Source organism: Lynx canadensis, chromosome D4, assembly GCF_007474595.2.
Source record: "Lynx canadensis isolate LIC74 chromosome D4, mLynCan4.pri.v2, whole genome shotgun sequence".
Classification (NCBI taxonomy): Eukaryota; Metazoa; Chordata; class Mammalia; order Carnivora; family Felidae; genus Lynx; species Lynx canadensis.
In genome coordinates, this window is record NC_044315.2 from 32095658 (window position 1) to 32116882 (window position 21225).

A 21225-nucleotide genomic window follows, 5' to 3' on the forward strand; every position below is an offset into this window, starting at 1 on the left:
TGGGACTCTATACAACAACTAGTTGTTGGGGCACCAGAGTAGCTCAGTCGGTTTAGTGTCCAACTTTGGCTCAGGTCATGATCTCATGATCTCACAGTGAGTTCGAGCCCCACTTTGGGTTCTGTGCTGACAACTCAGAGCCTGGAGCCTGTTTCAGATTCTGTGTCTCCCTGTTTCTGTCCATCCTCTGCTTGCACTCTGTCTCTGTCTCTCTCTCTCTCAAAAATAAACATTAAAAAAATTAAAATAAAAAAAAGAAAGAGAAATGTAGAAGCACTACAATACATTCCAGCTATGAAGAGGGCAAGTCAAACAATCCATGACACTGTGTATCTAAATGCTTATGACTACTACAGGAGAATTAAAACTCAGGCCTCATAATCACAAAATCCTCTGGAAGCCTCTCATTGTAACAGCTTTGTAGATGGTGGTTCATGTCCCTTTTTAATCCAGAGGTGATTCTTGAGTAGCCAACAAATTGATGACTAGTAAAATCATTTTTAGGGGCTCCTGGTTGGCTCAGCGACTCTTGATTTTAGCTCAGATCATGTCTCATGTTTTATGAGCTAGAGCCCCACATCAGGCTCTGTACTGACAGTACAAAGCCTGCTTGAGATTCGTCCTCTCTCTCTGCTCTTCCCCACTTGCACTCTAGTGGTCTCTCTAAAAATGAACTTAAAATTTTTAAATCATTTTTAGAAATCTTAGAAAGGCATTAGAACTCCAAAGGAAGTTCAGACAAATAAAGACTGAGAAAATTTGAATTTTCTGGATAATCTGGATAAAGTTAATTAGTATACTTAAAGAAAGTAATTTTTTTAAAAAGGAGTAAAAAAAAGCTCGTGATTAAAATTTGCTCAAGACTTTGGGAGGGAGGGGCCAAGATGGCGGGGCAGCAGGCTTCTCTCATCTCTGAAATGCAGCTAACCCTTTTGCACACCTAGAAAATTGATCTGAGGAATAAAACAACAATCTGCATAACTTAAGCTACAGGTAAGTGGCAGGGAGAGATGAACTGGGGGGAGAGAGAAGCCATGGAGGGTAGGGAGCTGTTTATGAGAAGAGAGAAGAGACAAAGGGGGGAGAGTACAGGAAAAGCACTCCCCCCAGAAGTAACTGGAGAGAAAAGAGAGTGTGGAAGAACCCTCAAGTGACTGAACAAGAAGAGGAGAAAGGACAGGGTTGATACCATAAGGACTCTATAAACAGAGGAGAGCAGACTGGGAAATTCCTCAGCTCAATACCTGGTGGTGCTCAGCAGGAGGGGCGAATCCCCAGGAGCAGGCAGTGAGGTCCAAAGAGACAAAAGGCCACACAGGGAGAAGTGGTTCCCCTGCTAGGAGAGCATTTGGTAGAGGCCTTATGGTCTCCCCACAGGCAAAGACCCCAACGGACCCCGAAGAATAGTCACGTTTGCTGGCATTGGAGGAAAGATGCCAGGGGGTGGTGAAATCTGGTGCTGGCTAGATGTTCCGATTTACCATAATCCTTGAACCTTTACTGCCATGAAATTGCACGGACTTTTTCTGGGGCAAGACAGCACCCAGCCAGAATTTTTCAACCTCTGCAATACTGCAATTGTACAAACATTCCCGGGAGCAAACTGGCACCCAGGCAATGCTTGTTGAGACCCTCCCCCAAAGGGTTGGAGCGGGCTCAAGCCGCATGGCCCTCAGAAATGAGGGGTATGGAAAGACAGTCCCAGCTGAGAAAAAATTTGGGAGGGAGGTGCCACCTGGCAGGCTGATGGCTTGGACATCAATATGTATTACAAACCTGTAATCATTAAGACCATATGGTACTGGCACTTGAACAGACACACAGATCAATGGAACAGAATAGAGAACTCAGAAATGGCCCCACACATGCATAGCCACCTAATCTTTGACAAAGCAGGAAAGAATATCCAATGGAATAATGACAGTCTCTTCAGCAAATGGTTTGGGAAAAACTTGACAGCAACATGCAGAAGAATGAACCTGGACCACAATCTTACACCATACACAAAAATAAACTCAAAATGTGGCACCTGAGTGGCTCAGTCAGTTAAACATCCGTCATGGTCTCAGGTCATTATCTCACAATTCATAGGTTGGAACCCCGCATCGGGCTCTGTGCTAACAACTAAGAGCCTGGAGCCTGCTTCAGATTCTGTGTTGCCCTCTCTCTCTGCCCCTCCCCCACTCAAGCTGTCTCTTTGTCACTGTCTCTCTCTCTCTCCAAGAAAATAAATATTAAAAAAAATTTGTTAAATAAATAAATAAAATAAACTCAAAATGGATGAAAGACCTAAATGTAAGACAGGAAGCCATAAAAATCCTAGAGGAGAAAATGGGCAAAACCTCTTTGACCTTGGCTGCAGCAACTTCTTACTTGATATGTCTCCAGAGGCAAGGGAAATAAAAGCAAAAATGAACAATTGAGACATCATCAAGATAAAAACCTTTTGCAAGGCGAAGGAAACAATCCTCAAAACTAAAAGGCAAATGACAGAATGGAAGAATATATTTGCAAATGACATATCAGATAAAGGGTTAGTATCCAAAATCCATAAAGAACTTATCAAACTCAACACCCAAAAAACAAATAACCCAGTGAAGAAATGGGCAAAAGACATGAATAGACACTTATCCAAAGAAGACATCCAGATGGCAAACAGACACATGAAAAAATATTCAATATCACTCAGCATCAGGGAAATACAAATCAAAACCACAGTGAGATACCACCTTATACCAGTCAGAGTGGCTAAAATGAACAACTCAGGCAACAACAGATGTTGGTGAGGGTGCAGAGAAAGAAGAACCCTTTTGCACTGCTGATGGAAATGTAAACTGGTGCAGCCACTCTGGAAAACAGATGGAGGTTCCTCAAAAAATTAAAAATAGAACTACCCTATGACCCAGAAATTACACTACTAGGTATTCATCCAAAGGATACAGGTGTGCTGTTATGAAGGGGCACATGCACACCAATGTTTATAATAGTACTATCGACAAAAGCCAAAGTGTGGAAAGAGCCCAAATGTCCATCAAAGATGTGGTGTGTGTGTGTGTGTGTGTGTGTGTGTGTGTGTGTGTGTGTATTATTACTTGGCAATCAGAAAGAATGAAATCTTGCCATTTGGAACTACATGGATGGAACTAGAGTGTATTATGCTAAGTGAAATTAGTCAGTCAGAGAAAGACAAATATCATATGCTTTCACTCATGTGTGTAATTTAAGATACAAAACAGTTGAACATAAGAGAAGGGAAGCAAAACTAGTAAAATAAACAGCAGGACAAAATGTAAGAGACTCTTAAATATAGAAAACAGAGGGTTGCTGGAGGGGTTATAGGTGGGGGAATTGGCTAAATGGGCAAGGGGCATAAAGATGACACTTGTTGGGATGAGCACTGGGTATTATACATAGGGGATTAATCACTGGAAACTATTCCTGAAATCATTATTGCACTATATGCTAACTTACTCGGATGCAAATTTAATAAATAAATAAATAAATAATAGAGATGCTCAAAATCATTAGTTATAAGGGAAATTCATATGAAATCCACATGAGATATCACTTCACAGTTACTAAGATGGCTATAACCAGAAAGGCAGTAACAAGCATTGGTGAAAACATGAAGAATTTAGAACCCGTATACACTAGTGAAAGTGATGTAAAATGATGCGACCACTTTGGAAAAGTTCAGTGTAGATTTATAATATGGCCCAGTAATTCTACTCCTCAGTATGTGCCTAAGAGAACTGAAAACATGACCCCACAAAATCTTGTACATCAATGTGCATAACCACTTTAGTCAAAATAGAATAAAGTGAAAACAACCCAAATATCCATCAGTTGATGAATGGATAAACAAAATGTGGTATGTCCATACAATGAGATATTATTCAGCCATAAAAAAATGAAGTACTGATTCATACTAGAATATATATGAAACTTGAAATCATTATGCTAAGTGAAAGAAGCTAGGCACAAATGGCCACTTATTGTATAATCCCACTTATATGAAATGTCCAGAATGCAAAGACAGAAAGTAGATTAGTGGTTCTCAAGGGCTGCAGGGAAGATAAAAGGATGGAGAACAACAATCACTTCATGGGAACATGTTTCATTTTGGGATGATGAAATGTTTAGAAATGAATGCCAGTGATGGTTGCACAACTTTATAAAAATACTAAAAATCATTGAACTGTATACTTTATTTTTTGAAAAAATTTTAATGTTTATTTCAAGAGAGAGAAAGACAGAGCATGAGCAAGGGAGGGGCAGAGAGAAAGGGAGACACAGAATCTGAAGGAGGCTCCAGGCTCTGAGCTGTCAGACCAGAGCCTGACACGGGTCTCAAACCCATGGACTGTGTGATTATGACTCGAGCTGAAGTCAGACACTTAACCCATTGAGTCACCCAGGTGCCCCAGAACTGTATACTTTAAAAGAGCAAATTTTGGGGCACCTGGGTGGCTCAGTCGATTGAGTATCTGACTTCAGCTCAGGTCATGATCTCACGGTCTGTACTGGCAGCTCAGAGCCTGGAGCCTGCTTCTGATTCTATGTAGCCCTTTCACTCTGTTCCTCCCCGCTTGCACTCTCTCTCTCAGAAATAAATAAACATTAAAAAAAATTTTTTTAAGGGCAAATTTTATGGAAAGGTATACCTCAGTGAAAGAGCTGATGAAATGTAAATTATATCTGAACACACCTGACTTTAGATAAAAGTTAATGAAAAAATGGCTTGTGGTGGTAAAGCCTAAGATGTAAGAAAACACAAAGAACATGATGCAAATTCAGAGATCTGTGAAATATCACAAGTATACAGAAGAATTTTTAAAAACAATTCAGTAACACACTTTCAGAGATTAAAGGAAAAAAAAAAATCTCTGCACCACCAACAAGGACAAGTACAGTGTGGAGCCTGTCATACTCAAGAGGAAAAGGGGCTGCCTGAGAACACGATGCAGTTGCTTTAAGAAGCAGAGGCTGGTTGATCATGGTGAATAATTCTTTTTATATGCTGTTGAATTCGATTTGCTAGTATCTTATTGAGAATTTTTGCATCCATATTCATCAGGGATATTGGCCTGTAGTTCTCTTTTTTTACTGGGTCTCTGTCTGGTTTAGGAATCAAAGGAATACTGGCTTCATAGAATGAGTCTGGAAGTTTTCCTTCCCTTTCTATTTCTTGGAATAGCTTGAGAAGGATAGGTATTATCTCTGCTTTAAACGTCTGGTAGAACTCCCCTGGGAAGCCATCTGGTCCTGGACTCTTATTTGTTGGGAGATTTTTGATAACCGATTCAATTTCTTCGCTGGTTATGGGTCTGTTCAAGCTTTCTATTTCCTCCTGATTGAGTTTTGGAAGCGTGTGGGTGTTCAGGAATTTGTCCATTTCTTCCAGGTTGTCCAATTTGTTGGCATATAATTTTTCATAGTATTCCCTGATAGTTGTTTGTATCTCTGAGGGATTGGTTGTAATCATTCCATTTTCATTCATGATTTTATCTATTTGGGTCATCTCCCTTTTCTTTTTGAGAAGCCTGGCTAGAGGTTTGTCAATTTTGTTTATTTTTTCAAAAAACCAACTCTTGGTTTCGTTGATCTGCTCTACAGTTTTTTTAGATTCTATATTGTTTATTTCTGCTCTGATCTTTATTATTTCTCTTCTTCTGCTGGGTTTAGGCTGCCTTTGCTGTTCTGCTTCTATTTCCTTTAGGTGTGCTGTTAGATTTTGTATTTGGGATTTTTCTTGTTTCTTGAGATAGGCCTGGATTGCAATGTATTTTCCTCTCAGGACTGCCTTCGCTGCATCCCAAAGCGTTTGGATTGTTGTATTTTCATTTTCGTTTGTTTCCATATATTTTTTGATTTCTTCTCTAATTGCCTGGTTGACCCACTCATTCTTTAGTAGAGTGTTCTTTAACCTCCATGCTTTTGGAGGTTTTCCAGACTTTTTCCTGTGGTTGATTTCAAGCTTCATAGCATTGTGGTCTGAAAGTATGCATGGTATAATTTCAATTCTTGTAAACTTATGAAGGGCTGTTTTGTGACCCAGTATATGATCTATCTTGGAGAATGTTCCATGTGCACTCGAGAAGAAGGTATATTTTGTTGCTTTGGGATGCAGAGTTCTAAATAGATCTGTCAAGTCCATCTGATCCAATGTCTCAATGTTCATAGCAGCACTCTCAACAATAGCCAAATTATGGAAAGAGCCTAAATGTCCATCAACTGATGAATGGATAAAGAAATTGTGGTATATATACACAATAGAATACTACGTGGCAATGAGAAAAAATGAAATATGGCCTTTTGTAGCAATGTGGATGGAACTGGAGAGTGTAATGCTAAGTGAAATAAGCCATACAGAGAAAGACAGATACCATATGGTTTCACTCTTATGTGGATCCTGAGAAACTTAACAGGAACCCATGGGGGAGGGGAAGGAAGAAAAAAAAAAAAAAAGAGCTTAGAGTGGGAGAGAGCCAAAGCATAAGAGACTGTTAAAAACTGAGAACAAACTGAGGGTTGATGGGGGGTGGGAGGGAGGGGAGGGTGGGTGATGGGTATTGAGGAGGGCACCTTTTGGGATGAGCACTGGGTGTTGTATGGAAACCAATTTGTCAATAAATTTCATATTAAAAAAAAAAAAAAAGAAGCAGAGGCTGGGGCACCTAGATGACTCAGTCAGTTAAGTGTCTGTCTCGTGATTTCGGCTCAGGTCATGACATGATCTCACGGTTTGTGGAATCAAGTCCCGCATGGGGTTCCATACTGTCAGTTTGGAACTTGCTTGGGATTCTCTCTCTCCCTTTTTCTCTGCCCCTCCCCTCCCCTGCTCTCTCTCTCTCTCTCTCTCTCAAAATAAATAAGTAAACATTAAAAAAAAATCAGAAGGCTGGAGAAAATCAGAAGACAGAGAGCTCAAGGAGCATTTCCAAAGATACATCATCTCCTAACAAAAAAGAATAATTGCATCTTTATAGAGAATGACACTGGAGTTATGGGCAACTGCTTCATACAACCAATTATGAAAAGAAACTCATGAAATGGAATAGACAATGCATAGCTGGAAGTTCTCCAGAATGAGAAAATTAAAATCAGAGAAGACAGAGTTGGGCTATCTCCAGGGCAAATACGACTTTAATAATTGCTGAAAAAGATAGAGACCTTTGTTCAGCCCAAGTTCACCTGTAAAATTAATTCCAAACATTGAAGCAGAAAACCCCTTGGGGTGCCTGGGTGGCTCAGTCGGTTGAGTATCTGACTTTGGCTCAGGTCATGATCTCACAGTATGTGGGTTCGAGCCCCTCATAAGGCTCTGTGATGACAGCTTGTTCAGAGCATACAGCCTGCTTCAGATTCTGTGTCTCCTTCTCTCTGTGTCTCCTTCTCTCTGTCTCCCCCTCCCCTGTTCATGCTCTCTCTCTGTCCCTCAAAAATAAATAAATGTAAAAAAAAATTTTTTTTCTAAAGAAAACCCCTTAATTCACTTATAATCAGACCGGCATTTTTTTGGAAGAACATGGGCAGAAAGGGCAAGACAGGAGCAGTCAGCTGCAGAGGACAGAGAAATATTTAAGCAGATAATTCAACAAATGAAGGGTAAGCTACAGAAAGTAACAGCATCGTATAAAGTTCAACTTGCTATCAACAGAGGAAAAGTTTGTGACAGCTAGCTCCATCCTAAGATAATAGAAGAGCTCTTACCTGAAAAGAAATAGCCACCTTTTTTTTTTTAATGTATTTATTTAGAGAGACAGAGAGAGAAAGAGACAGAGAGCAAGCAAGGGAGGGGAAGGAGGTGCATGGAGAATCCTAAGCTGGCTCTATATTGTCAATGCAGAGCCTGATGCAGAGCTCAAATTCATGAACAGTGAGATCATGACCTAAGTTGAAATCAAGAGTCAGATGCTTAACCAACTGAACCACCCAGGTGCCCTGAAGCAGCCACCTTCTTGTGGCAACAAATACAGGAAAACCTACTGAGGAAAGTATTCCAAAGACCAATAGCTATAGAACCACCTTTAATAATACCTTATCATCTACTGACCCTGGAAAGGGTTTCTAAAACCTGGTGGTGGTGCTTTGAGCCAATGCCCTGAGAGAAAAAACTACTGTACTGCCCAATGAGGTATGGGTAAGATCTCTTTCTCTGACCCTGAATGGAGAAGATGGACCTAGAATGGATTGGATGCTCAGGAACCATCTTCTACCTAAGCCTAGAAATTGGCTGGGTCTCAAACACTGCTCCCTCTGACCTGAGTCCTGGGCAACTTCCAGGCTCATCAGGAATTTGCGAAGCTCCTCCTCTTTGATTCCATCCATTTCAAGAATGATTTTCATGAGCCCACAGTAAGAATACCCCAAGACCACCACCAACTGGTCAGTCTGTACCATCCCCTCAAGCACAGTCACCTCAAACACTCTCACTTTGCTTCCTCGCCACATTCCTGGAGGGCTTCCATTTTAGCCCTAAGAGAAGGTGCCCAATAGCCACCCATAATGGACCTGCCTATGGCCAAGATTACTAGAGACACTGAAGTATAAAGTATGTACATGGACAGAGCTCCAGGTAAATACATCGTATTTTGGTTCTGACAAGATCACAAGGCTTCTCTACCAATAAGATCTCTCCATTTCTGGTGTGCACACTGGTCAGCAGATGGTGAAGGAAAATTAAGTGAATGAATGAGCAGCTCATGTCTACAGATTATAAGGCATTCAGTGGGAAGGACAGTCATGTGATCTACCTGAGCTGTACAAATGTTGCTAGTAGCTTTGTCTCTCCGGATGTGTTGTTCCCTGGTTTGAAGAGCAAGACGATACACTTCTTTCCCAGTGGCATCTCTGGGCAGAGAATAAAACATCTAGTTAGCAAAGATAATCACTACACCAAGGGTAGTCACAAATAGACCTGCTTCTTTCCTTCCCAGCTTGAAGGGAACCCAGCGAATTTATTCGGCTGCAAGGCCATAAGGAAATAATTACCAAGCCGTCCACTTCTAAATAGGACTACTAATTTTTAGTATGTACTTTGAGGGAGGGACCAAGGTATACACAATAAAGCTAGGAACCTTGAATGGAAACTTCCCAGGAATTACCCAGGCTAATATAATGATGGTGAATGTGGACTGAATTTAAAATTAAATTTAATGAAAAAAAATTAAATTTAATGAGAATTAAAGTTGACTATGAGCTTCTTGGCACACACAGGAAAAGGGGAAATATCTCACAAAGGAATTAATTTCTTCACTGGAAATCTAAAGTAACTATACAGCTATTAGGAAAAAGAATGTGCTGAATCACTAAATTGTACACCTGAAATTAATATTACACTGTATGTTAACTAAATGGAATTTAAATAAAAACTTTAAAAAAAAGAATGTTAATAATCTTACCACCTATCTCTAAGAAAAATTTTCCTTCTTTCTGAATACAGTTAATAATTTGGATAACATGGAGCACCTGGGTGGCTTAGTCGGTTAAGGGACCTACTCATGATTTCGGCTTGGGTTGTGACCTTAGTCGGGAGATGAAGCCCCACAAGTAGGATTCCATGCTGAGTGAAGAGTCTGCTTGGGATTGTCTGTCCCTCCCCTGCTCGCTCGCGCTCTCTCTCTCTCTCAAAATAAATACACATTAAAAGAAAAGTATTGGGGCGCCTGGGTGGCGCAGTCGGTTAAGCGTCCGACTTCAGCCAGGTCACGATCTCGCGGTCCGTGAGTTCGAGCCCCACGTCGGGCTCTGGGCTGATGGCTCAGAGCCTGGAGCCTGTTTCCGATTCTGTGTCTCCCTCTCTCTCTGCCCCTCCCCCATTCATGCTCTGTCTCTCTCTGTCCCAAAAATAAATAAACGTTGAAAAAAAAATTAAAAAAAAAAAAAAAAAAAGAAAAGTATTTGGATAAACACAAAGATTCAGCAGTCTTATCCTGTATTTCATCAAGCTCTGGGGTCCATTTTTCAGAAAGGTAAGTTCAATATAAAAATCAGCAGACAATAATTAATATATTAAACTTTTATTAATTAGAATAGTCTCTACCTCATCTCATCTGGTCAAGACACATCATTGAAAGAAACTAATGTAAGAATATTTGAAGACATTTATTTTTACACTGGAAAGCAAGGTGCCTCTTGCTATTATGTGATAATCCATGAGTATTTCAAAAATTCACATCATTCACTAATATAGACTATTCACTTAGGTTAGTAAGTCCAACCTCTATGAAAGTTCTAGTCTAAAAGATCATGCTAAATTTCCCCAGTAATGATCATGTCATTCATCTAAATTCTTAATCTGAGGAGCTTTATCAATGAATAGCACTTGGGAAGATACATTTGGAAATTACTAGCGGGGTGCCTGGGTGGCTCACTCACTTGAGCATCCAACTTCAGCTCAGGTCATGCATGATCTCACGGTTTGTGGGTTCAAGCCCCCAAGTCAGGCTCTGTGCTGAGAGCTTGGAGCCTGAAGCCTGCTTCAGGATTCTGTGTCTCCCCTCTCTCTCTGTCCCCCCCACCCCACCCCTGCTGGTGCTCTCTCTCTCTCTCTCTCAAAAATGAACAAATAAACATTTTTTAAAAATTACTAGAATAAACAAGTGGCAGGCCTCTAGGATCACATTATGTTCATGATAATCTCTCACTATTACTTGTATTTTACATAACTGTGTAGCATGATAATGCTTTTGAGAATGAAACTGGTCAGATAAAAAACACACCTAGAATATCAAGTCTTCCAATGCTTTCAACAACCTAATTTAATTCATTTATATGCCTTCAATACAAATATGTTATAAATTACTATATACATGGCCCAGGTAAATTTAGAGAGAAATCAACAACTTTTGTGTTAAGAAGGAACAAAGAAACTAATAGTAACAATAAAAGGGTAGAAACATGAGCTGCTTTACCTTGTTACCCCCACCATTCTCCCAGGCATCATCCTCACCAAACTTTCTCTGACAGCAAAAAAGGCTGCATGTGGTCCGCCATAGCCCAGTGGCACTCCAAATCTCTGTGAGCTACCTAGGGCAATGTCTACACCAAATTCTCCAGGTGGCCTCAAGATACACAGAGCTAAAAGGTCAGTAGCACAGCAGGCCAGGCTCTAAAGAGGAAACAAGAGAAAATGGACATGGTTGTTCCCTTCCCCTGAAAGAAGTGGGAGAGTAGCAAATTATCCCCAATATAAGCAGACAGACAGAGGGTTGTTTCATGCCATTTACTCATTGATTCACTAAAAAATATTTACGTAGTTTTTACTATGTACCAGGAATTAGTTGGTGAACAAAACAAATTTGAAGGCAGGCAGAAAGGAGACAGTTTTACCATTCCAAGTGATACAAATATGGAAATTAAGACACATCCAAAAATCATAATACAAAGTTGGGACAGACCTACGTGGACCCCCACAAGGAGACAGCTGCCTACCCCCGTCTGATGGGCCCTCTCCACGAGCTCTGTGAAATCTTCCACCTTCCCCTCAGTGTCTGGGTACTGGAACAGCACTCCACTAACATCTTTTCCACTGAAGTCCATTTCATGGGGTAATTTCAGCTCAATGAGAACTCCATTGTATCTGGAAAGACAGAAGACAAAGAAGAATCATGCTTTTGGTTTTCAAAAGGAAATGAAACTCCGTAAAATTTGTTTTCAGTGATAGAGAATTCATATTCTGTGTCCTTCCTCGTTGCCACCCCCCCCCAACTTCATCCAATACACACACACCCCCATCTCAAACCTGACTGGTAACAATGCTTCACACCATCTCACATGCTGCCAACAGTCTGACTTCTGTTTCTCTCTTGTACCTTCCCTTACCATTCCCATTACCCATTTCCTGCCAGAACCTTCTGAGAGGATCAGGAACATGGCTTCCTAGGACTAAAGAATCAATTCCTGCAATTACAGAGCTGTCTCACCAGGTCACCACCTTCACCCAGGATCAGTTTTAGATGAATGGAAAGCCATCAATTAAACAAAGAGAAAGACCTTCCTTAACCATCCAGTTCCAATCATATGTGAGAATACACCTTCTAAAGGGATGGTGGTATGGGGTTGGGGGAGATTGCCCAGCTCTTACAAGAAGAAAACAGGCGGCTCAGTGGTTTAAGTGTTCAGCTTCGGCTCAGGTCATGATCTCACAGTTTGTGAGTTCAATCCCCACATCAGGCTCTTGCTGACAGCTCAGATTCTAAAGCCTGCTTTGGATTCTGTGTCTCCCTCTCTGTCTGCCCCACCCCACTCACACTGTCTCTCTCTCTCTCAAAAATAAACAAGCATTTAAAAAACACAAAAGAGGCACCTGGGTGGCTCAGTCGGTTAAGCGTCCGACTTCGGCTCAGATCATGACCTCACGGTTTATGAGTTTGAGCCCCGCATTGGGGTCTGTGCTGACAGCTCAGAGCCTGGAGCCTGCTTCAGATTCTGTGTCTCCCTCTCTCTCTGCCCCTCCCATGTTAATGCTGTCTCTCTCTCTCAATAATAAATGTTAAAAAAAATTTTTTTTAGACACAAAAAAACAAGAAGAAAGCAAATAAACACACTGGCAAGTGATAGTTGTGCTGTTTATCTGATTGCAGCACTAAACAAATACAGTACACTTGCTTTAATCTATATCATACCACATCTAGGTTTAAGTGGATTCTGTATAAACTATGTTTGCAAGAATACACACAAAACCCTAATTGTGGGAGAGTTCCATTTTCTCCCTCTGCTTTGCAAACTCTGAAACATTGCTGAAATTATTTTAATTTTATTTTTACAAAAAGGAAACAAATGGCATGGTTACTCAATATAGAGCAGAGGTGGGGCACCTGGGTGGCTCAGTTGGTAAGTGTCCAGCTTCAGCTCAGGTCATGATCTCATAGTTCATGAGTTCGAGCCCCTCTCAGGCTTTGTGCTGACAGCTCAGAGCCTGGAGCCTTCTTTGGATTCTGTGTCTCCCTCTATCTCTCTGCCCCTCCCTTACTTGTACTCTGTCTCTCTCTCAAAAATAAATAAAACATTAAAAATTTTTAAAAATAAATAAATAAAGCAGAGCCAACTAAAGTCACTCATGTGTTCTCTCAGTTCTGACACATTTTTCTTACCAGCAAGATCTCAGGAAGAAAGTGGGAAAGAAAGTAAAATTCAACAACCACAATTTAAACCAGGTTCACTTCCAATCAGTTTGGAAGTAAGAAAAGAAACAACAGAGATGAGCATGATGCTATCCCTGAGTTCAAAAAATGAGTGAAATTAATTACTTAGCTCGAGTCTGGACCACAGCTATTGTCTGTGGGTGGCAACGGGGGTCAACCAAAAATTTCTTCCTCTTATTGTGTCTGTTGGAAAGAAAAATCACATTAAAAAATGCACATTAAAGAAATCAAAGTATCTTCTAAGAATGCAAAGCAAAGTTGGTTCTTAGGGAATCTCTGAGCATGGTATAAAATATGAGGCATTAATTACAGTGGTTAGAATTCTACTGAAATCCAATTTGTGTTGTTAAAAAAAAAAAAAAAAAAAAAAAACAGTTGCCAAATGGGAGTCACTTGTGCTAGGCCCATGTCACCAAACTGAGGCTTAATACATACCTGATTACAACCTTCCCTAGTAATATAATCCTAACTAGTCAGTCTAGAATTTCCTGGTAAGCACCAAAGAGGTAATTCACCTAATAAAACACTTTTTGTCTCCCAAAGGAAAGTGACCTTGCTCTAAATAATCCCTGTTTTGTTTCTTTAGGACTTCCTTCACCTACCTTTAAAAACCTTTCCCTTTCAAACTGGACAGAAACATGTAAAAGGATGAAACTGGACCACTTTCTTATACCATACATAAAAATCTATTCGAAATGGAGGAAAGGCCTAAATGTGAGACAGGAAACCATCAAAATCCTAGACGAGAGTATGGGCAGTAACCTCTTTGACATCAGCCATAGCAACTTCTTACTAGATGGATTTCCTGAGGTAAGGAAAACAAAAGCAAAAATGAACTATTGGGCCCTCATCAAGATAGAAAGCTCTACACAGCAAAGGACAAAATCAACAAAACTAAAAGGCAACCGATGGAATGGGAGAAGATATTTGCAAATGACATATCTGATAAAGTGTTAGTATTCAAAATCTATAAAGAACTTACCAAACTCAAAACCCACAAGACAAATAATCCAGTGAAGAAATGGGCAGAAGACATGAACAGACACTTTTCGAAAGAAGACATCCAGATGGCTAACAGACACATGAAAAGATGCTCAACATCACTCATCGTCAGACAAATACAAAATAAAACCACAATGAGATACCACCTCCCACCTATCAGAATGGCTAGAATTAACAACACAGGAAAGAACAGATGTTGGTGTGGACACAGAGAAAGGGGGACCCTCTTACACCATTGGTGGGAATGCAAATTGATGCAGCCACTCCAGAAAACAGTATGAGTTTCCTCAAAATGAAATAGAAATAAAAACAGAACTACCCTATGATCCAGCAACTGCACTACTAGATATTTACCCAAAGGATACAAAAATACAGATTCAAGAGGATACATGCACCCCAATGTTTATAGCAGCATTATCAACAATAGCCAAATTGTGGAAGAGACCAAATGTCCATTGACTGATGAATGGATAGTGATACACACATGCACACACGGGCAGGCACACACACACACATACACACACACACACACACGAGCATGCCAATGGAATATTACTTGGCCATCAAAAAGAATGAAATGTTGTCATTTACAACAATGTGGGTAGAGCTAGAGAGTATTATGCTAAGTGAAATAAGTCACTAGGAGAAAGATAAATTCCATATAATATTACTCATATGTGGAATTTAAGAAACAAAACAGATGAACATAGAGGGGGGAAAAGGAGGAAAATCAGGAAACAGACTCCTAACTATAGAAAACAAACTGAGGGCTGCTGGAAGGGAGGTGGGCAGGGGGATGGGTTAAATAGGTGATTGATACTTAAGAGGGCACTTGTTGTGATGGGCCCTGGGTGTTGTATAACTGTTGAATCACTAAATCCTACACCTTAAACAAATATTACACTGTACATAAACTAACTGGAATTTAAATAAAAACCTGAAAAAAGAAAATTAAATCATTGAGGTGAGGGGTGGGGGAGAAACCTTTCCCTTTCTGTAGCCCTTTGGTGTTCCATTCTACTTTATTTATCTTTATTGAATAAACATCTTTAAATTTACTCAGTTGAATTGGGTTTTTTTTAACACCAATCTGATCCATTTAGCAAAATCAATCTTAAGTTGGTTTAAATTTTGAAAAATATGCTAGGAGTTAAGAGAAATAAAAACAGGGTAGCAATTGGGTGCAAATTGAAATAAAAAACTGTTTTCTTTTTTCTTTTTTTTCTTAAATTTTTTTTTTTTATTTTCACTTATGTTTGAGAGAGAGACGCACACAAAGCATGAGAAGGGAGGAGTAAAGAGAGGGAGACACAGAATCTGAAGCAAGCTCCAGGCTCTATGATATGGGGCTCGAACCCATGAGGCATTAAATCATGACCTGAGACAAAGTTGGGACGTTTAACCGACTCAGCCACCCAGGTGCCCCAAAACTAACTCTTGAAATAAAAACATCTGAGAATTTTACTGCCAAAGAAGCCTTTAGAGATTATCTAAACCAAATGTCCTCATTTAGCAGAGATGAAAAGGACTGAGTTAAGTTGTGACATGTACAGCACCACACAGCTCCTAAAGGACCCAAATCCTGGGAGTTTTCTAACAATTCATGATTTCAGGAAATCAGACTGATAGGGATTGTTAAAAAGAAAACCATAGGCCCAAAATGGTATTTCTCGGGCCAAGCCCAGTCACCAAACCAAGGCTTAATTACTAACCTAATTGCAGTTTCAACCTCCTCCAGAAATTTAGTCTTAACCTGTGAATCAGGAATTTTCAGATAAGTGCAAAGGTGATCTGTCACAGGGGTGTTCTCCATCCACCAGAGGCTATATGAGGTCATCTGCAAATAATAAGACCCCCTTACCTTCTCCCTAAAGGGAAGGTGATCTTGCCTGGATTCTTTACTTTTACTTATCATTTTCTTGCCCTACCCTGCTTTCCATAAAAAACAAAAACCTTCTTGTACAACTCCTCAGGGAGCCTTTCTACCCTTTAGATGGAACATTGCCCCATTTATGAATTGTTTAATAAAGGCAATTAGATCTTCAAATATGCCCAGTTGAATTTGGTTTTTAAAACAGGATACGTAACAGTTCATGTATCATGAGCACATCTGGGTGAAAAAGGTGGGAAGCGCATATATATTGTGCTTTTCATTTAATTTCCCAGAAAGGTACACAATGACCAGTTAACAACAGTTTTCTCAATGGAACAGGACTGCGAAACAGCAGGTTTCACTTCATTATATTTTCTACTGTTTGCATATTATTTCCACTCTTAACAGGTATTTTTATAATAAGCATAAGTTAATAGAAGAATAAGTAGAGTTGGGGAAATACAAAAGTGATTAATTACCCAAAGCACAATGCTCTTCACAGTGTGAATCTAAGTAAATCGAGAGAAGAGCCATCTGAGCCTAAATGACCTAAGATGGAAACAAAAAAAACTGCTATTTTAAAGAACATTTTCCTGAAGACAAAAAGCACAAGGCTGCTTTTCAAGGGTATAATTAAATGCAGGCCCGAAGGTATGAGACTGAAGAGAGAGGAAGCAAATCAAGCATTTACAGAGTAGTAGGTCATTAACTCAAATCAGTTCAGGACAGAACCCCTGAACCATCAACCAGAAAGACCTCAGCTTCTCCAAGTGTGAAATGGAAGCCCTTACCTAGAAAGAGAGTCAGGGAGGAAAATGAAAAGGCAGCACAAAGGTGGATGAGGAAGACAAAAATATGAAAAGCTGAGAATAGAGAGGTATTCCTTTTTGGCTATCCTCCCAGGGTAAGGAGGAAGAGCCTGAGCCCACCCCTAGGGCTGCGGCGGGATATTTAGACATTTCCATACCTGGTAAGCGAGTTTGGAGTTCACTACTGCAATGTTATGATGTATAAGAAATACATATTTGGTCATTCAGAATTGAGTTGAATTCTTGGACACCTGCCTCTATCCAAGAATCGTTTGTTGGTGTGGGGGAAACTTCCATGCACACAGAACCAATTTAACCATCCCTTAAGTCTGTGGAAGCCAAGAAAGAGACTTACATGAGCATTCAGGGCCAGAGGCACAAAACCTCACAGACACACCAGTGAATGTGGGCAGATTTCCCCACCAGATGACATCTACATGAGAATTCTACCAGTAAGGTAAGCTCAAATGTACTCACAAGGCAAGAAGCAAAGGAAGGTGGAAACTGGAGAGCAATTGTTAAGTATATACCATGACCCGGCAATTCTACTTCTAGAAATGTGTCCTCAGGAAATAATCGGAATCTTTGACAAAATTGATTCTAAAGATGTAAAAAATAACAAGAACATTAGTAACTGTAAAAGATAGGATTAAAATACGTGTGAAACAATAGAGGTGAGGTTACATAAATGATGGTATTTCCATACAAGTGAGTACTATCATGTAGTCAATAAAAGCCATATCCTAAAAAGCTGACTAAAGAAATGGGGGGAACGTTCACCATATATTGTTAAATAGAAAAAGAAAGCAGGCTATAAAAATTATATACAACCTAAAACAATATGCTTCATGAAAGAAGGTAATATTTATGTATTACAATACAGACTGCCAGTTCCTTTGTAATATCCATTCTCTCCTGAACCAATAATAGTAACAGAATCCCAATATGTAAGGGGGCAGCAATGTGCCCATCTAGTGAAAACCACATTTCTCCAGGCCACTTGTAGATAGATGTGCTCAATGAAGAGTAAAGTTGCTGAGTTGGGGCTTCCAAAAGTTGGGGCTTCTTTAAAGTGCAGCATTGGTGGTATAGTGGTGAGCACAGCTGCCTTCCAAGACTCTTTAAAGAGGGCTTATTTAGCTAGCAGCACCCTTTACACTGCCCCTTTTCTTCTTTCTGGGTACAGAGGTCATGGTGAAAGCCCCAGCAGTTATTTTGTGACCATGAGGACCAAGACCTCACGCTAAAGATGGTACAGAGCAAGGAGCTTGATACTATCTCAGAATTGCTGTAACATCCCTGAACTTAACACTATGTAAGAGGACAAATGTTTTTCTTCTGTAATGTAAAACAGTGAACAATAGTGGCTTTAAAAAGTAGCTTTTTTAGGGACACCTGGGTGGCTCAGTTGGTTAAGCATCCAACTCTTGGTTTCGGCTCAGGTCATGATTGCACAAGTCATGAGTTTGAGCCCCACATTAGGCTCTGAACTGAGAACATGGAGCCTTCTTGGGATTCTCTCTCCCACTCTCTGCCCTTTTCCTGCTCATGCTCTTTCTCAAAATACAAACTTTAATAAGGTAACAAGTGGCTTAAAAAGCTTTAAAAAGCCACAGTTTTATTTCAGATTTTGTTATGTCAGGTGACTAGTATAATGCTATGTGTGTCTGTGTGAGAGGGATGAGTCACTGGACACTGACAGGGCCAGCTTCACCAGCACAGCAGGTGAGACTGGAGGATGTCCCTTGCCCTGTGGGCCTCTCACCTGTGGCACAGCTGCATCGCCTCAGCAGCTGCTGTAGCCTCATCCAGCAGGGATGCGTTGGCCATGTCCATGCCTGTGAGGTCGCACACCATGGTCTGGTAGTTTAGTAAACTCTCCAGTCTCCCCTGAGACACCTCTGGCTGGTATGGAGTATATTGGCTGATCCTGTGAGAGACATAAGAGGCCATGTCCAAACTCTGACTCCACTATTGGGAAAAGCTCACAGAATGTCTTCATTTTGGAATTTAGTAACTGAAAATTAATTTTGCCCCTCTTGAGAATTGTGTATCAGTAAGCTTCCCTTTGACCTTTGTTGGCTTTTTTTTTTTCTTTTTCTTTTTTCAATTTTTTTTATTTTTTAAAATTTACATCCAAATTAGTTAGCATATAATGAAACGATTTCAGGAGTAGATTCCTTAATGCCCCTTACCCATTTAGCCCATCCCGCCTCCCACAACCCCTGCAGTCACCTTCAGTTTGCTCTCCATATTTATGAGTCTCTTCTGTTTTGTCCCACTCCCTGTTTTTATATTACTTTTGTTTCCCTTCCCTTATGTTCCTCTGTTTTGTCTCTTAAAGTCGTCATGAGTGAAGTCATGATTTTTGTCTTTCTCTAATTTCACTTAGCATAATACCCTCCAGTTCCATCCACGTAGTTGCAAATGACAAGACTTCATTCTTTTTGATTGCTGAGTAATACTCCATTGTATACCACAAGATGTATACCACATCTTCTTTATCCATTCATCCATCGATGGACATTTGGGCTCTTTCCATACTTTGGCTATTGTTGATAGTGCTGCTATAAACATGGGGGTGCATGTGTCCCTTGGAAACAGCACACTTGTATCCCATGGATAAATGCCTAGTAGTGCAGTGCTGGGTCGTAGGGTAGTTCTATTTTTAGTTTTTTGAGGAACCTCCCTACGGTTTTCCAGAGTGGCTGCACCAGCTTTCATTCCCATTCCCTTTGACCTTTGTAAGGAAGCTCAGAGATAAGTCATATTAACAATATTATCTTTTGCTTGGGTACATTCAGTATTTACATTTCTATCTCTTTAAGTTATTTTTTAATCTTACATTCCTTTTTTTATTAATCTTACCTTTCTATTTTAATAACCTTTTCATATCTATGTCCAGTAAAACCTTGAATTGAGAGTAACTTGAGCAAACATTTCTAATAAATTTTAACTTGACAAATGAGCTATGTCATGATCACAACTGAGACAATGGTTCTTGAAATTCACTGATATGCAAGTGCTTTGGATTACAACCATGTTTCTGGAACCAAAGTTTTACTGTATTTTATTATAAGCTGGCTCTTAAAATCCACTTGAAGCTACCTATAGTAACATAAACAGAAGTTTTACTCCGTTATCTTTCTTCTAGCTAAAAGACTACCTCAATCACAGTTCACAATAGGAAAGCATCCAAGAATCTACTATTTAATACTCAAAACTTTTTGTTTAGGGGCACTTGCGTGGCTCAGTTGGTTAAGCACCTGGCTCTTGCTTTTGGCTTAGTTCTTGATCTCACAGTTTGTGAGTTTTAGCCCAGTGTCAGGCGGGCTTCTCATGGGGATTTTCTCTCCTCACTGTCTGCCTTTACCCCCCACCTTAAGTGCACGTGCACACACATGCATGGACTTTCTAAAATAAATGCTAAAAAAAAAAATTCAAGGATATAAATGGTTAGAAAGCAGCATAGATGTGAGTTCCACCCTTATATCCTCCAGTTACTAGCCAAAAATGGTTTATTAGGTATTTGAGTTAACCCACTTAGTGCCTTCATCCTTTTTTTTTTTTTTTCATTCCTTCATTCACTCATTCATCCATGTTATTACATGCCTACTAAGTGTCAAGAACCATATAATAAGTTCTGGTAATGATACATCATAAGCAAATAGGTCCCTGATATCAAGGAGAACATATTGTAATGGGGAAAAAGTGATAATAAATGAAATTATTTCACCATGATAATATTTTAAAGAAACTAAAATAAGCTGATGAGATAGAGGGTAACTGAGAACGTGTGGTAGAGCTATCTTTTCACCAAGAATCTGTTCACTCTGACAACCACCAAAGTGGGATAGATTGGGGCCCACGCTCCCACATATGGTTGACATAACTCTATTTTTGTTCTTCCCAGCCAGGAAAGCATTAGGAAAAAAATTTAGGCTTTTTGTTTTGTTCACTTTTTCAAGCCTTATGCCTTTCTCTCCTCCTCTGGTAATCATGTACAGGATATTTCCATCCTTTTTCTTTTTTCTTTTTTGAAGGCTTTGAAAACAATACTTCTTATGTTGAGCAGAAGTGGGTGGGGGAACTTGCTTTACCAAGCAGTACAATGTCAAGACTTTGAAATAATTTTCCCAAAACTTTTATTGGTATAGCTGTGTATGTGTGTGTGTGTGTGTACACGCACACGTGTGCGTGCGTGTGCGCACAGCAGAGTACATTTTTGTTTCAGTTAACTCCTTGAACAGCCTGCCTTAGCAACTCGGTTTGCCAAATTCTAACTGGGTGGTGAACTGGAATGAATGAGGCACACAATACATGTTGTAGACAAGTAGAAAAGGAATTTGAGTAGAAATGGGGTCACACAAAAGGCATAGACAAGGAGCAATTG

General features: G+C 40.0%; 1 protein-coding gene across 1 annotated transcript in view; it reads right to left on the reverse strand.

Moving 5' to 3' along the window:
- Positions 1-21225, reverse strand: part of GLDC (glycine decarboxylase) — a 102231-nt gene that overhangs the window by 50151 nt on the left and 30855 nt on the right. The window contains exons 4-8 of the mRNA XM_030294290.1: positions 18598-18762; positions 13254-13331; positions 11437-11584; positions 10917-11113; positions 8757-8853 (exon numbers count right to left, since the gene is read on the reverse strand). Of these exons, the coding sequence (XP_030150150.1) occupies positions 8757-8853; positions 10917-11113; positions 11437-11584; positions 13254-13331; positions 18598-18762 (685 nt within the window). The remainder of the gene's footprint in view (positions 1-8756; positions 8854-10916; positions 11114-11436; positions 11585-13253; positions 13332-18597; positions 18763-21225) is intronic.